At 50.1% G+C, this 14,676-nt stretch overlaps 1 protein-coding gene across 1 annotated transcript in view; it reads left to right on the plus strand.

Moving 5' to 3' along the window:
- The first annotated feature begins 5,247 nt into the window (after nt 1-5,247).
- Ksr2 (kinase suppressor of ras 2) overlaps nt 5,248-14,676 on the plus strand; it is a 359,063-nt gene continuing 349,634 nt past the window's right edge. Inside the window, exon 1 of the mRNA XM_059249748.1 lies at nt 5,248-5,427. Within this exon, the coding sequence (XP_059105731.1) occupies nt 5,248-5,427 (180 nt within the window). The remainder of the gene's footprint in view (nt 5,428-14,676) is intronic.

Below are 14,676 nucleotides of genomic sequence, written 5' to 3' on the forward strand. Positions count from 1 at the left end.
CAAGCAGGGGTGGAGAGTTTCACTTTTCTGGTGTTCCAGAATTTCTGTTGAACCTCGAAGGTGATGGGAGAGGGTAAACTTTCTCTCTGGTGGAAAGGTGGTCAGGCTCGTCCGGTGACCGTCTGTAACTTGCAACCTCCAGCCTATACATGATAAAGTCAAGATCTTATCTAGACGTTTCTCTGACAGGGTTATCCTGTTCCCCAGGGGTCAGGTGACAATCTTAAAGCATGTTTGGGCTTGAGCCACCCTGAAAAAACTGAGCCAAGGGGCTCTGGGAGCTGTGGGGTGCTTCCTAAGGGCAAGAATTAAAGGAGGACTTGGGAGGTCATCACGGTGTGTTTTAACCCTGGCGGGGCTCCCAGATCTTTAGGTCACTAAGGATTCCCTGTGTACGCCTGGGATCAGCAGGTAGGCAGCTGGCAGGACCCAATGAGGCAGCTGACACTCTGTATCCCTCAGTTCTCAGAGAGGAGGAGCCCTTTCCTGCTCAGCCCTGCAGGTGATGGGGAGCAGGCAGGGAAGGAAATATTCAACCCTACCTGGAGTTCACTGCAGACTCCTGAACCATCTGGGGTTACATCTCAGCACTGGAAGAGGGAGCAGGGTCATAGGTTCTAAGTTATCCTCTGCCATATAGTAAGTTCCAGGCTATAGGCTATGGGAGACCCTGGAGAGGGGGTCAGGGAGGGACAAGATTTTTACTGAATCTATCCCTTACACACTAGGACTGTCTGAGCAGATCAAAGCATGGATAGTAAGACTCTCCAGGAAGACTAGAGAGAGACAAACTGGGCTGTGAGGCCAGGGATGATGCCCAAAGCAACTGTAAGCCATGCCTGTGAACACGACGTCAGGCCCCTCAGCATGGACATCACAACTTGTGTGGGACTGGGCACCTGAAAGCCTGTGTATTGTCTGCATCAGATTCCTCTCCACTCTCTACTTTCCATAAAAAACCCCACGTGCTGTGTCTCATGGGCAGAGTCGGATCCCATGTACTTGATTGCTAGAAAAGTTCTGAAAGAGATCTTTAGGGCCTGCAAGATGGCTCAGGGGTAAAGGGGCTTGGTGCCAATCCTAAGGACCTGAGTTGGATCCCCGGGACCTACATGGTAGGAGAAGACTGACTTCTGCAAGATGTCCACTCTGTCTTACGCACACAGAGAAACACAGCCCATATGTGTACACCGTGCATACACACACACACACACACACACACACACACACACACACACACATAAATAACACATATAGTAAAGATTAATACAAATTTATTAATGAATCCTAAAAAAAGGTTATTTCTCCTGTAGAGAGGTGGTGTCCACAATGTGGGCTGTTTTCAAACGGGACAAAGAGACATTCACTGTTGCTCTGTGGACTGATGACTTCCGATTATTTTCATTGTCTAAGCTTCAGTGGAAATATCTTTGATGACAAGCAGAGAAGCCATTTTGGAACAAGATCCAACCCAGTCCCACCATCACTATTGACTCCTGCTAAACTCTCTTAAGAGATCTGTGGAAGACACCGGGACCAGAGGGGCCACATTTTGGGATTCTGGAGACAGGAGAATTGTTAAGTGGGTGAGCTGATATGGGTGCTGGGAAAGAGGCTGAGAAGATAAACTTTCACCAGGTGAGTGGACTGTTGCTGAGGTGGGGGCGGGGCAGAGAAAGCAGAAGAACTTGTGTCCATCTCATCTGTGTGTGGGGACAAACAAGGGACTTTTGGGAGGTTGATCTCCCAGAGAAGAACAGAAAATGAGTCTGAAAATGGCATTTTTAGCTTGGGATAACTGGTGGGTTTGGATAACGCCACAGGGCAAAAGGCTGAGAAGCCATGGAGGAAGTTCCAGACAAACAAAACAGTGTTCAAGAGTCTTGTCATACTTTGGGAATTGGGGCACAGGGGCAGGGAGAGGGGATTCTGTGAATAAAGAAGATGGCGCCACCTTGAAACAGAAACACACCCTTCACCCAGCTCAGCCAACTAATGGAGTTGTGATCATTCCCCATTTCTCTTCAGGGCCAGATAGCATCATTTAGAGACTCTATATATGTCTCATACACAGCATCTGGCACGAAACAAAAATTCAACAAGGCTCACTAAGAGATAGGGCCAGATCACTGAAAACAAAGAGAAACACAGTAACTAGAAAGAGCCTCATCGGTGGACAGGGGCTGGAGTCAGAGAAGGTTTGAACGTAACCAATGTTAATATGTTCAAGGGAAACAAAGGAAAATGGAGAAAATAGGAAGGCAGACAACTTTGTGGTTGAACGGGACTCTATACTTCAGAGTGCTTAAAATCGGTGGCCTGCCCTCATTATGGATAGAGAATGTTTTCCGTGTGTGGTGCTGGGGACCGAATCCAGGACCAGGGCATGCTGGGTAAAGTGCTCTGTCACTGAACCACACACCCAGCCCCAACAGAAATGGACATACTGATTCAACTCTATGTGAATTCTAAGGCCCGTGATGGCTCAAAGTCTTAGAAAATCAATTTGATCCAACTTGGCTGCCAGTGGTGTCCATTCTCTTCACACCGCAGGTAGCTTTCTCTAGGGATGACAAACTTCTCTAGGGATGACAAACTTTTGCCTAAGTTCTGACTCTTAACACTGCTCTTAGCAAAACTTCCTAGAATCCCAGAGATGGAAGAAAAGGATGCCTTTTGCCAGTATATTCCCCTCCCCTTCTCCCCTGAGGGGATTTTACTATGTCGCCAGGCTGACCTCAAAGTCCTTGGTTTAAGCAATCCTCCTGCCTCAGCCTCCCAAGGGGCTGGGGCTTCAGGTACATGCCATACCAGGCTACTCATTATTGAAAACACAGCCCGTGGGCAGTTCATTAGGGATGCTATTTGATCATTCAGTCAGAGATGGGAGGCTTCCTTGTGATAACGTTAGACTTCACCCTGAACGACAAGAAAAAAAGTCAGAGAGAAGAGAATTGGGGTGAAGTGTGGTCTGGGCAGAGTTTGTATAGAGAACACTGATTTAATCAGGAGTTGGCATAGCTCCCTGGAATGAGCCAGATAGTAAATATTTTAGCCGCCATGAGCCATGTTATTTCTGCTGCCGCCATTGGCTTTACAACGGGGGGGGGGGGGTGAAGTAGCCGTACACCATTCAAAAGTGGGTGGTAATTGTGAGGTAGCAGCCTTTCCAGCTGTCCACGTGCTCTCCTGATGGATGCCACTCTCCTAATAAAGCCCCCTGGGGGTAATTCATCTCAGTCCCCTTCTATCCAAACTATAAAACGATCTTTTTTTTGAGACAGGACCACACCAGGTAGCCCTGGCTGGCCTGCAACTCACTATATAGACCAGCCGGCTGAACTTGAACTCCTAGAGATCCACCTGCCTCTGCCTCTCTAGTGCCGGGATTAAAGGTGGGCGCCACCGCATGCGGCTGAGAAGAAAGGCTATATCTTTTATTAATTCATAACAGACTGGTGGAGAGTACTCAGCCAGTACCTAAGTTCAATTCCTGGAACCCACGGTGGAAGGAGAGAATTGACTTCACAAGCTGTGCTGTGACCTCATAGGCACACTGCGGTGCACATGTCCCCGTCCCCCACCCCCATCAATTAATAAAAAGCGTATATCTGTAACAGAGACACTCCAGCAAAACTTCGTTAACTGCATTGTGAAATGTGAATGTCTTATATTTCCCCCCTTCTTTGTCACAAAGTATCCTTCCCCGCCCTCAACGTCTTTAAAATGTCCACGGGTGTCCTTACTCCGGTACCTTAGGCGGCTGACAAAGGGTAGGGTTAGTAGCTGGAATTAACACTCCACAGGCCCTTGTGGGACAAGGTAGCAATTGCGAGCAAAGCAAAGCCTCCTGTCTCTCCGCCAATGGACCCTAGCTAGATCAGGCCCAGGTAGTTGTGGTCCCCAGATCCGCCCCAACTCAGGGAAACCCATTAAGGCTTGTCTCCCTCACCCTACCCCACCCCCGACCGCCCCACCGCCTCCCCCAAGCCACAAGAAGACACCCGCAAAGCCAGGCGGGGCGCACAGACTTGCAGAGCCCAGCAAGCCCGGCGCGCACCTGCTCCCGGGCCCCCGCGCACCTGCTGAGCCGCGCTCCGGCCTCGTCTCGCGAGATCCGGGCTGGTGTAGTGGCCCCCACCCCCACCCCGGCCACCGAGTACCTCTCCCCGCCCCCGGGCCCGGCCTCCCCGCCACCTCGGGGACCAGCCCGCTAACCCCCCCCTTCCCACCCCCACCGCATCGTAGCGGCTGCGCTCAGCACGCGAGCCCCTCAGTCCCAAGGGACCCCGCCTCCCAGGCTGGAGGGTGGCCCGGCGGGCAGGTGCACGCGCCGCCTGCCCCCAGCGGGTCCCAGGCGCGCCCGGGGTTGGGGGGACCCGGGGACCGGCTGCGCGCACGGCGCCTCTCGGCGCTGCATCCCTCGCTCCGCTCCCCACCCCGCCCTGTGATTGACAGGCAAGATGTCGGTGTGGAGCGAGGCAGGAGCCGTCACCCCTGGAGCCAGGCGGCGGCGGCGGCAGCAGCAGCAGCAGCAGCAGCAGCAGCAGCAGCAGCAGCAGTGTTGTCGCGGGGAGCAGACCGCAGCCAGCCGCAGTGGGCGCCGCAGCCGCGCCAGTCGTGCGCACAGCATCCTGAGAGCGCGCTGAGCGCGGGGACCCGCGGACCATGCCGTGTCACCGCGACCGGGAGGCGGGCAGGCGCGCTCCTTTTTGACATAAAAGCCAGCCGGCCAAATAGATTTATATACATATAATTCCGCCCTTCACGGAGCCGGTGTGCGAAGCGTGAGCTCTATTTCCCTCTGCCTCCTCCTTCCACTCCTCCTCCTCCCCTTCCTCCTCCTCGCCCTCCTCCTCTTTCTCCTCCTCCTAAGTGTACAGACTGCACCCTACCACCTGGTTGGCTTCTGACAAACGGGCATCTCTCCCTTTTTAGGGACCAGAGACACAGAGAAAGAGAGAGGAGAGAGACAAGGGACATTCTAATGCAGACTGCCTGATACTCCCCCCTCCAAAAAAAAAAAATAATAATAAATTTTGGCTCTTGTCCCCTCCTCCAACCCCCACCCCCTCAAGCTTGTGTGAGATGTTGGGTTTCTTCAGGAGACACTGCTGAGAAGTCGCAGTGGTTGGAGAGGCGTAGGGGGGTGGACTCCCTCTACCTCCTCTCCCTCCCTCCCCCTTTTTTCTTTCTGGGAGGAGGTGGAGGAGGAGGAGGAGGGGAAGGGGGGTTGCAGAGTGAGCGATGGATGAGGAAAACATGACGAAAAGCGAGGAGCAGCAACCTCTGAGTTTGCAAAAAGCCTTGCAGCAGTGCGAGCTGGTTCAGAACATGATAGACCTGAGCATCTCCAATCTGGAAGGGCTTAGGACGAAGTGTGCAGCTTCCAACGACCTCACGCAAAAGGAGATCCGGACCCTGGAGGTAGGTGTTGCCTGGGATGGGGTCGGGGCGCGGGGAGGGGGGCGCAATCCTTCATTCCTTTCCCCTCCTCCAGTCCGTCCCCATCCCTTTGGGGTTCTGTTTGTTGAGGGAGGGCCTGGGGAGGGGAAGGGTAAAGCAGGTGGGCACGAATGATGCGCTATGATTTATCACCCGGCAAAGCCAGCGCGGATGTCCCTTCCCAGTGCGGCTGTTGTCTGTGCTCGGCCGGGTGGCGGTGGTAGCAGTAATAATTGCTGTTCCGTATTTATTATTATGGGTTGTAGCTGTTGCCATGATTATTCTTTTCCTGTGGGAGGAGGGAGTTCTTTACTTTATTATTATTATTATTTTTTCTTTTCTTCTTCTTTTTCCCTTTTCTTTGCGTTTGGGGATTTGTTTATATGCCACGGGGGCTTGTGTGCTGGGAGACACGTTAAGAAGCTGCAGGGAACCCACGTGACCTTGTGCGTTCTGCAGGTGGTCAAAGGTGGTTTTGACTGGTTTGATGGGGCTGCCTGAATGGAAAGACTCGACCCTTTGCTCTGTGTCTCACCCCTCACCTTCCATATACACCTTAGGAAACCACATGCAATAGAAAAAAAAAATCCCCAGGGAACTACCCATTTCTAACACAATCATTTGATGTAAGGGGATTGATGCAGGCCCAAAATGTGTAAAAAGAAACGATATTACGGTTGCCTGGAGTGGTTCTTGCACTAGGTGGCGTGGGAAAAATCCTCTTGGGTTGTCTTGGTGAGAGTTGGTGGATGGGGGTCCAGGAGAAGGAGCTATGTCTGGCTCTCTGTAGCATCTCTCCGACAGAACTTGAGCGGAGTTGGAAGCAGTTTGCTGAGAGACGGTGACAGAGAATGGCTACAAAGTTACCACAGAGAGATCGAAGGAACTCTTTTTCCTTCAAAGGCCATTTTCTCAGAGGAAGCTTTCAGGGTTTTGGGAAAGGCCTGGTGTTCTGAAATCCTTGGGCATCCACCTTGTTCAAAATGTCAGATGGATCCAGCCCCCTCACCTTCCTTCCCACAAAATGGCCCAGCTGTCCACATTGCTTGATTTAATTTGGGAATTCCCACTAGTTGGCATTTGCCGGGGGTGGTGTGTGGAGCTCAGAGCAAAGGAAGGTTCCCCTTTTAGTGGCACGGCCATGTTTCATGGAGCTTGGTGGTTCGGCTGGTCTTTGGCTTGTGAGTTCCTGAAGCCTGAAGTCTTCAGTCTTGGCTGACCCAGTCATCTGCTTGAATGCACCTCTCTGATTCACTTTCAGGCCTTTTATTTTCCCTGTGTGGTTTTAAATGTAGCCAGATAGCCAGGATGCGGGAGGCTGGCTATCATTTGGAAAGAGGAGTTCGTGTGTGTATATTTTAATACCACGCCTGCCATCCTCGGATATATGTTTCTGCTCACCTGTCAGGTGGTAACAGGATCCCAGGGATGAAATAAGATAAATGTTAATGTGGGAAGAGTGTTGGGAGGCACAGGCATTGCCTTTCTCAGAGTTGAGAGAGAGAGAGAGAGAGAGAGAGAGAGAGAGAGAGAGAGAGAGAGCGCTTGGCTAACGTTTGCTGCTGGAAGAAAAAGTGTGGGATGTGTTAGCCCAGCCCCGGTCTCTGCACAGGGCCCACAGCAGATTTGGTTCAGAACTATAACCAGGACAGCGTACACAGATAACCCCTGAAGGCCGCCGCTACGACATCTCTTCTACCCTCTGTCACCAAGAGCCTCCATGCTAGGCTGTGACTATTACAGCTTACGTTTCTCACATGTTTCCTTCTGTCCCATCTTCTGAGGACTCCCAAGAGATGGTGATTGACACGGCTGGGCGCTCTGTGGCTGGGGAGGTAGCTCAGTGGTCCAGCGCTTTTGTAGCATGCACAAGGCCGCAGGTTCAATCCCCAGCACTGTGCAAACACACAAACCAACTGTGGCACTTGGTTCTGTCTGGTCTCTCTGCAAGGTGGTTTACATTTTGAAACTGGGGGACAGAAGTCCTGGTGTGCTGGTCAAGAAGTTGGAATCATAGGTGTCTTAGTCAGGGTTCCTGTTGCTGTGGTGGAAACACCATGACCAAAGCAAGTTGGGGAGGAAAGGGTTTTTTTCGGCTTACCCTTCCATATTATAGTCTGTCACTGAAGGAAGTCAGGACAGGAACTCAAACAGGGCAGGAACCTGGAGGCAGGAGCTGATGCAGAGGCCATGGAGGGGTGCTGCTTACTGGCTTGCTCAGTCTGCTTTCTTAAAGAACCCAGGACCACCAGCCCAGGGATAGTATCACCTATAATGGCCTGGGCCCTCCCCCATTGATCACTTATTAAGAAAATGCCCTACAGGTGGATATAATGGAGGCGTTTTCTCAGTTGAGGTTCCTTCCTTTCAGATTTACTTAAGTTTGTGTCAAGTTGACGTAAAACTAGCCAGCACAATAGGGAATACATCTTTTTCTGAGGGTACCACAGGACACACCAACCACTTGATCCATATTGTCCAGTGACTGTTCTGGAGCGACTATGCCGATTGTGACTTTCTAGTTCTCTAAGACCAAGGGGTTAGGGGAGGAGTGCCAGGGAAGGTGTGGTCCCACTAGAATTTGCGTTCACTGAGTTTTTTACCCTAACAGCTATGAAAGCCTCGTGGGGGTGCTGGCTAAAGCGTGGATGCCCAGCATCTAATGGTCACATTCTAATTTAGCTGAAAGTGGAGAGAGGTCCCAGGAATCTGCCTTCAGTAAGCAGACAGTGTGCTTCTGTGTGTAAGTTTTCTTTGGTGGTGCTGGGAATTGAACCCAGGACCTTGTGAATGCTGGCAAGGGCTCTACCGCTGACTATATCCCCCACCCCCAGGTTTCCCCCGGTAGAGCAAGGGCTCTACTGCTGACTATAACCCCAACCCCCAGGTTTCTGATTCAGGTTTTGATAGGGTTACTTTATGAATTACTTATCCAAGCTGGACATGGTGGTGCACACCGGTAACCCTAGTACCTGGGAAGCTGAGACACAAGGAGGGCAAGTCCAAGGCTAGCCTGGGCCACACAGCGAGACTGTGTCTCCAATTAAGAAGAAAAAGAGGGCCGGGTTGTAGCTCAGTGGTGGGGATCTTGCCTAATACATCCTGTTCAGCTTCCAACTCTGAAAAACACAAAAACAAACAAACAAACAAAACAAATAGCAACAAGAAGAATAAAACACAACAAAAATCCTAATCTGTTAGGACATAAATGTGTGTTCCAGCTATTTATTTTTGTTTTAAATTCATCTTGAATTTTCGTTCCATGTGCCAGTGAGTACACAAGTGAGTACTTAGGGTTCCAGGAATTGAGCTCAGGTCCTCCGGTTTTCAAGGCAAGTGTCTTTACCCACTGTCATCTTGCCAGCCCAGATGTGTATGTAGGTGATTTATTTGGCTCACGCTCTGGTTAAGTCGATGGGCTGCATCTGATGACATTCGTCTTTTGGGCAGAGTCCCGAGGTGGCTCAAGGCATCGCATGTTGAGAGACAAGTTCCTGGTTGTTTCTGCCACTTAATGGCCACAGCTCCCTGCTCACAGGCACCAGCATCACCAAGAGACTGAGTGGAGTATCCTAAAGACATGCATGATAGCTAGTGTGTATGCCGTACGCCTCAAGAAATAAAAACACTCCACATGAACTTGGCCTTCACAAAGCATGCTTCTTGGGTAGGGAAGAAAGGTGTACATCCCTGCAAAGTGTCAATGAAGGCCAAACGTTCAGGAAGGCCAAACGTTCAGGAAGTTCTGATGGCCTTTTTGTGTGTGTGTGTGTGTGTGTGTGTGTGTGTGTGTGTGTGACGGTTCCAAGATGACTTCCATTGCTGCAGCTGTCACATCTGCATTCCAGGCAGGAAAGAGGAGGACTCTGCAAGTGTGGAGAGATGGAAGCTTCGTATTTTTGGCTTTAGGAAATAAAGGCTTTCCCATGGTAACCTTCCTTCTCAACAGCAATGTTCAGTTACGTTTCCTTGGCCATTTTAGGATCAAATATTCTAGCTGCAAGGGAGGCTGGATGGAGAGAAGTGGAAAAGCTATCATTTTCCTTGCCTGGGATGACCCCTGTGCCGACCACCAGGCTCTGCTTTCATGGGGGAAGGTGGCAATGGACATTGGGTGGACCACTGGTGATACCAGCCCCCATATTTTATTGGTAGTTATTTTGATGGAGAAGAAAGTCCATGCTTTGGAGCTGGAGGCTGGTTGTCTTCCTCTCTGTTCTGCTTTATATTGGATACAAATGTAAACATTTTAACCCAAACTGACAACTGTAAGGTAACAACAATTCCTGCCTTAGTGAGTGGTTGTGAGGATCACCAAGAGTGACACTTTTGAAGACACCAATGAACTATAGTGTCAGTAGGTACTTAGCAGACAGTAGCAGAGGGGCAGATTGTATTTATTACTTTTCCCTTTGTTGGGACTGAATGCTGTTGGAAACTACTTTTAAAAAGGGCTTTTCTTTGTTGTTGTTTTGTTTTTATTCTTATTTATTTATTTTGTACTTTTTCCACTTAAAATATTGAAATAGTATCACATCATTCTCCCCCACCTCCCTTTCTCCCTCCAGTCCCTCCCAGCTAGCCCTCCTTAGATGCAAGGATTCATTTTGGCTTATGATTTGAAAAGGAACCCAGGTCAGGCATGGTGGCACGTGGCTTTAATTCTAGCACTGAGGAGACAGGAGGCAGGTGGATCTCTGATGAGTTCCAGGCTAGCCAGAGTTACATAGTGAGGCTCTGTCTCAAACAAAACAAAAACAAAGAGTCACAGCCCATCAGGATGAGAAAGTGTGGTGACAGAAACATGAGGGAACTGTTCATGCTCAGTCCATTGTCAGGAAGCAGAGAGCAGATATCAAAGTGCAAGACTCGCCCCTTGGGGACTCACTTCCATCCGCAAAGCACTGCCTTTTAAAGCAGTGGTTCTCAACCTGTGGGTCGTGACCCCTTAGCGTTGACTATCTGATATCCTGCGTATCAGATATTTACATTACGATTCATCGCAGTAGCAAAACTATGAAGTAGCAACGAAATAATGTTACAGTTGGGGGGTCACTACACCATGAGGAACTGTATTAAAGCATTGCAGCATTAGGAAGGTTGAGAACCACTGGTCTAAAGGTTCCACATCATTCTAAAACAATGCCACCGCTTGGGGACCAAATGCTCAAGCACACCAGCCTGTTTGTGTGTGTGTGTGTGTGTGTGTGTGTGTGTGTGTGTGTGTGACGCTTCACATTCAAACCATAACAGCGATGGTGGTTAGCAGGGGATGGTGTAGAATAAATGGCAGGGGAATGGCTGGGAGCAGGGGAGTTTGAGTGGCACTTTTGAGTATGTTTGGGAGAACCCTGACTGTGTAGGATGTTAGCTCTATGCTGGAAGAAGATGTTCAATAAGTCTTCTGCGGGCCAAACCAACTCTGTGGTGAAGGGATTTTGGAAACACGGAGTACAGGACTTCTCAGAGCCTTTATGCTGCCGTCTGTGCACGAGGTAGCTCCGAGAGAGGACGGAGCCCAGGGTGTTTTTCTTTTCCAAGGATTACCCTGGGGGTGTGTGTGGTATTTATTCCATAGCATCCACCTGGGGAAACTTGGCCAGCCAGTGACGGGGGCCTGCGTGGCTGGGGGAGGTGGGGATCTGGAGTGGAAAGATGGATGGGAAGGGTGGAGATGGTAGCAAAGGTGACCCTGGGGCTCTCTAGACTTCACAGTGTCGCTTAGGGACCGCTTTGCTCAGAGCGGAGGGCACCTGATGGAGTGTCACAAGATGTGAATTTAAGCCCCCGATTCCTGGGGTCTTACGTGGCACAGGGGAGTCGCACTGACCATTTTCATCTCTTTGTGGGAGGAGACAGAAGTCTTCCGAGGTTTTGGAGGGAATACAGTAAAAAGATGATTGACAGCAGGTGTGATGCCAGGGACTAGCTAGCCAGCCTTTTCTGTTAAAGGCTGAATAGCAAATACATTAGGCTTTGTGGTCCCCACGTTTCACAGACAGCTCTACCCAACTGCCTTAGCCTGCAGTAGCCACAGTCCACCCATGAGGTGTGGGCACATGGGGAAGTTTCCCAATAAAACTTTATTTGTGGCCCCTGAATTTTGAGTTTGATATTATTTTCCTATACTATGATGTATTTATTCTTTTTCTTTTGATTTGTTATACATTAAAAAAAAAAAAAAAAACCGCCGGGCGGTGGTGGCGCACGCCTTTAATCCCAGCACTCGGGAGGCAGAGCCAGGAGGATCTCTGTGAGTTCGAGGCCAGCCTGGGCTACCAAGTGAGTTCCAGGAAAGGCGCAAAGCTACACAGAGAAACCCTGTCTCGAAAAACCAAAAAAAAAAAAAAAACCAAAAAAAAAAAAAACCAAAAAAAAAAAAACCAAACTATTCTTCGTTTTGGGGCCTGACAAGAATAGGTGGTGGGTGAGACTTGGTTCATCCCTGCTCTGGAGGAGGAATGGGATTTGACAGAGGTCATCTGGATGGTGACCAAGAGACATCAGGGCTGGAAGGCTCCGGCATGGGACACGGCTCTGGGCCGACCCGATTGTGGTCAGATCGCAGGGGGAGGGAAGTGATGGGTGTTGGGGGCCAAGGGCAGACGCCATGACATCTCCTCGTGTGGCACAGGCGTCATGGCCACACTTAGCAACCCCGCTCTTTGTCCATCCACCTCCGTTCTTGGTTTCTTTGTAATGAGCCCTCCCTGGACTTGAGTCCATTTGGGAAAGTCTGTGCTTGAGACCGGTTCCTGTGAGTCTGTGGGCTGTGCTCGGCTGGCGATGCCATCGCTGGTCTGGCCTCATTCACAGGGCCACATGAAGCTGGAAGAAGAAGGAGTTAGGACAGGATGAGGAGCATCACAGGGCAATGGTTTGGGTGATTTCTTACAGGGTTAGTGTCCCAGGAGAGCAAGGACAGTACTTGCAAGGGACCTGGAACACCGTGTTGTTTCCACTGTGTCCTGTGAGTTGGAGTGAGTCTTGTGGTCAGACTGGATGTAGAGGGAGGGGAACAGCCCCCCTCCTACAAAGGTCAGTTAAATGGGATTGGCGGTGATAACTGGCCCCTGATAGAGCAAGGTGGTTTCCTCGCTCACAAATCAGTTCCAGGTGGGCTGACCAGCCCACTGTTCTCTCAGGCATCACTCTCCCATCTTGTAGCATCTCTGTTTATATCCAGGAAGGGCAGGGAGTGCAGAGAAGTCAGAGCTGCTTAAAAGCCTCCTTCCTGAGGTCACCCTCATCACATCTGCCCGCCTCCCTGAGCTGGAGTTCAGTTGCAACCTCCTGGGAAGATTTTGTGTGTGTGTGTGTGTGTGTGTGTGTGTGTGTGTGTGTGTTGCAGTGATTGTGGGCCTAGAAAGAAGAGAACAGTAAGTTTGATGAGGGCAAGAGGTCTCTGGTACAGCGAGTAATGAGATAGGCAGATAACTATCTTCCCTCCTTCTTTCCTTCCTTCTTTCCTTCCTTCCTTCCTTCCTTCCTTCCTTCCTTCCTTCCCTCCCTCCCTCCCTCCCTCCCTCCCTCCCTCCCTCCCTCCCTCCCTCCCTCCATGTTTATGAATGCTCTATCTGCATGTACAACTTTATGCCAGAAGAGGGCATCAGATCCCACTAGAGATGGTTGTGAGCCACCATGTGGGTGCTGGGAATTGAACTCAGGACCTCTGGAAGAGCATCCAGTGCTCTTAACCACTGAGCCATCTCTTCAGTGCCCCCTAAGGTGTTATTTTCAACGGCTGCCTATTATTCCAGGGCTATTCCATAATCCCTGACTGAAATTCTACAGCCTTTATTTGTGACTTCCCATTGTGATGAGCCTGGGCTGGATAGCCTATGGCTGGGGCTTGCCTCCAGTTCCTAGGCATGAAACTGCTAGGTCAAAGGTCATGTTTGTTTCCCTTATCCTCGGCATGAATGCATATTTTATTTTCTTACTAGTTGGTTTTGAGCAAGGCCAGTGTGTTCCGTCCCCACGCTCCCCTTCAGCCCCAATTCCATTGTAGAGGCGTCTCAAAATTCTGAGTGGCAAACTATCTTGAGGGGTTGGTTTACTGCTCCTCTCTGACTTTTGGAATGGCTTCTAACTATGGAGTTTTCTAGTTTCCCTGCAATGAGCAATGGTTTTCTAGGTTCCCGCTCAACTTTTGGGAAGAGAACAGGCTAAATTTCCTGTTCCCCTCTTCCCACCCTGTGTGGGTCTGGGACAAGGCAGATGTTCCGAGACTGGGTGTCTGGGACGGAGGCTGGAGAAGCTGAGGGATGGGAAGAGACAAGGGAGAAGGAGAAGCAAATGGAAGCCTGGAGTGATTTTTCTCCTGCAGGTTTCCTCCAGGCTGGAATGCCTCTCCAGTGGGTCGTGACCATAACCGCGGGTCGATCCAGCTTTACAAGCGAGTTTACAGAGGTTTAAAGTAATCGATTGGACCCAAGCTGTCGTGGCTAGGGAGCCACAGATAAGGAACAGGTAGATTCACCCTTGTATTATGGTATCTCCAGGGGTGGTGTGACCCCAAGAGAAAGGTGAGGCCAGAGCAGATGCGGGGCAGAGGGCACATTTCTGATGTGGCTGACGGTGATGGCTATAGATTCATAAGGACTGTAGTGTTTCTGGGTGACAGTTCTTGAAAGGTAGGATGATGGAAACAACTTAAAGTGACCAATGAGCCTGAGCTCACTGGTGTGGTGGGCTCCTACCCGAGATCTGACTGCCCAAGGATTTCTAATCTCTCAGAGCACGGCAAAGAATGGAAAGAAGTTCAATAGTGATTTTTATACGGGGCACATAGAAATGACAATATTTTAGATATACCGGTTTAACTATTTCAAAGTTAATTCACATGTATCTTGGTGCCTTTCTCCCTGAGGAGATTAAAAAGTTTTAAACAACATTAGTGGAATAGGGGACATTTATGTGGGACATTACTGGTATTTTCCTCTCTCCTCCCCTTCTCTCCTCTTCCCCTCCCCCTTCTCCTACCCTCCACTTCCTTCCCGAGTTGGGTGCCCGGACCTAAACACAGAAAGTAGAACTGAAGACATAATGTGTTGGGTGTGCGGAGTTGCTGTGTAACGGGTATGGAATTTCCATGGACTTCTGTTTAAAATATTGAACTACTTTTGGGGCTGATAGTGGTGATGGTTACGCAACATTCCAGGGCACCTGGTGCCACTAAACTATGAACTTAAAAATTGTTAGAGTGGAAACTTTGTGTGTATTTTTTGC

This window comes from Peromyscus eremicus, chromosome 23, assembly GCF_949786415.1.
Source record: "Peromyscus eremicus chromosome 23, PerEre_H2_v1, whole genome shotgun sequence".
NCBI lineage: Eukaryota > Metazoa > Chordata > Mammalia > Rodentia > Cricetidae > Peromyscus > Peromyscus eremicus.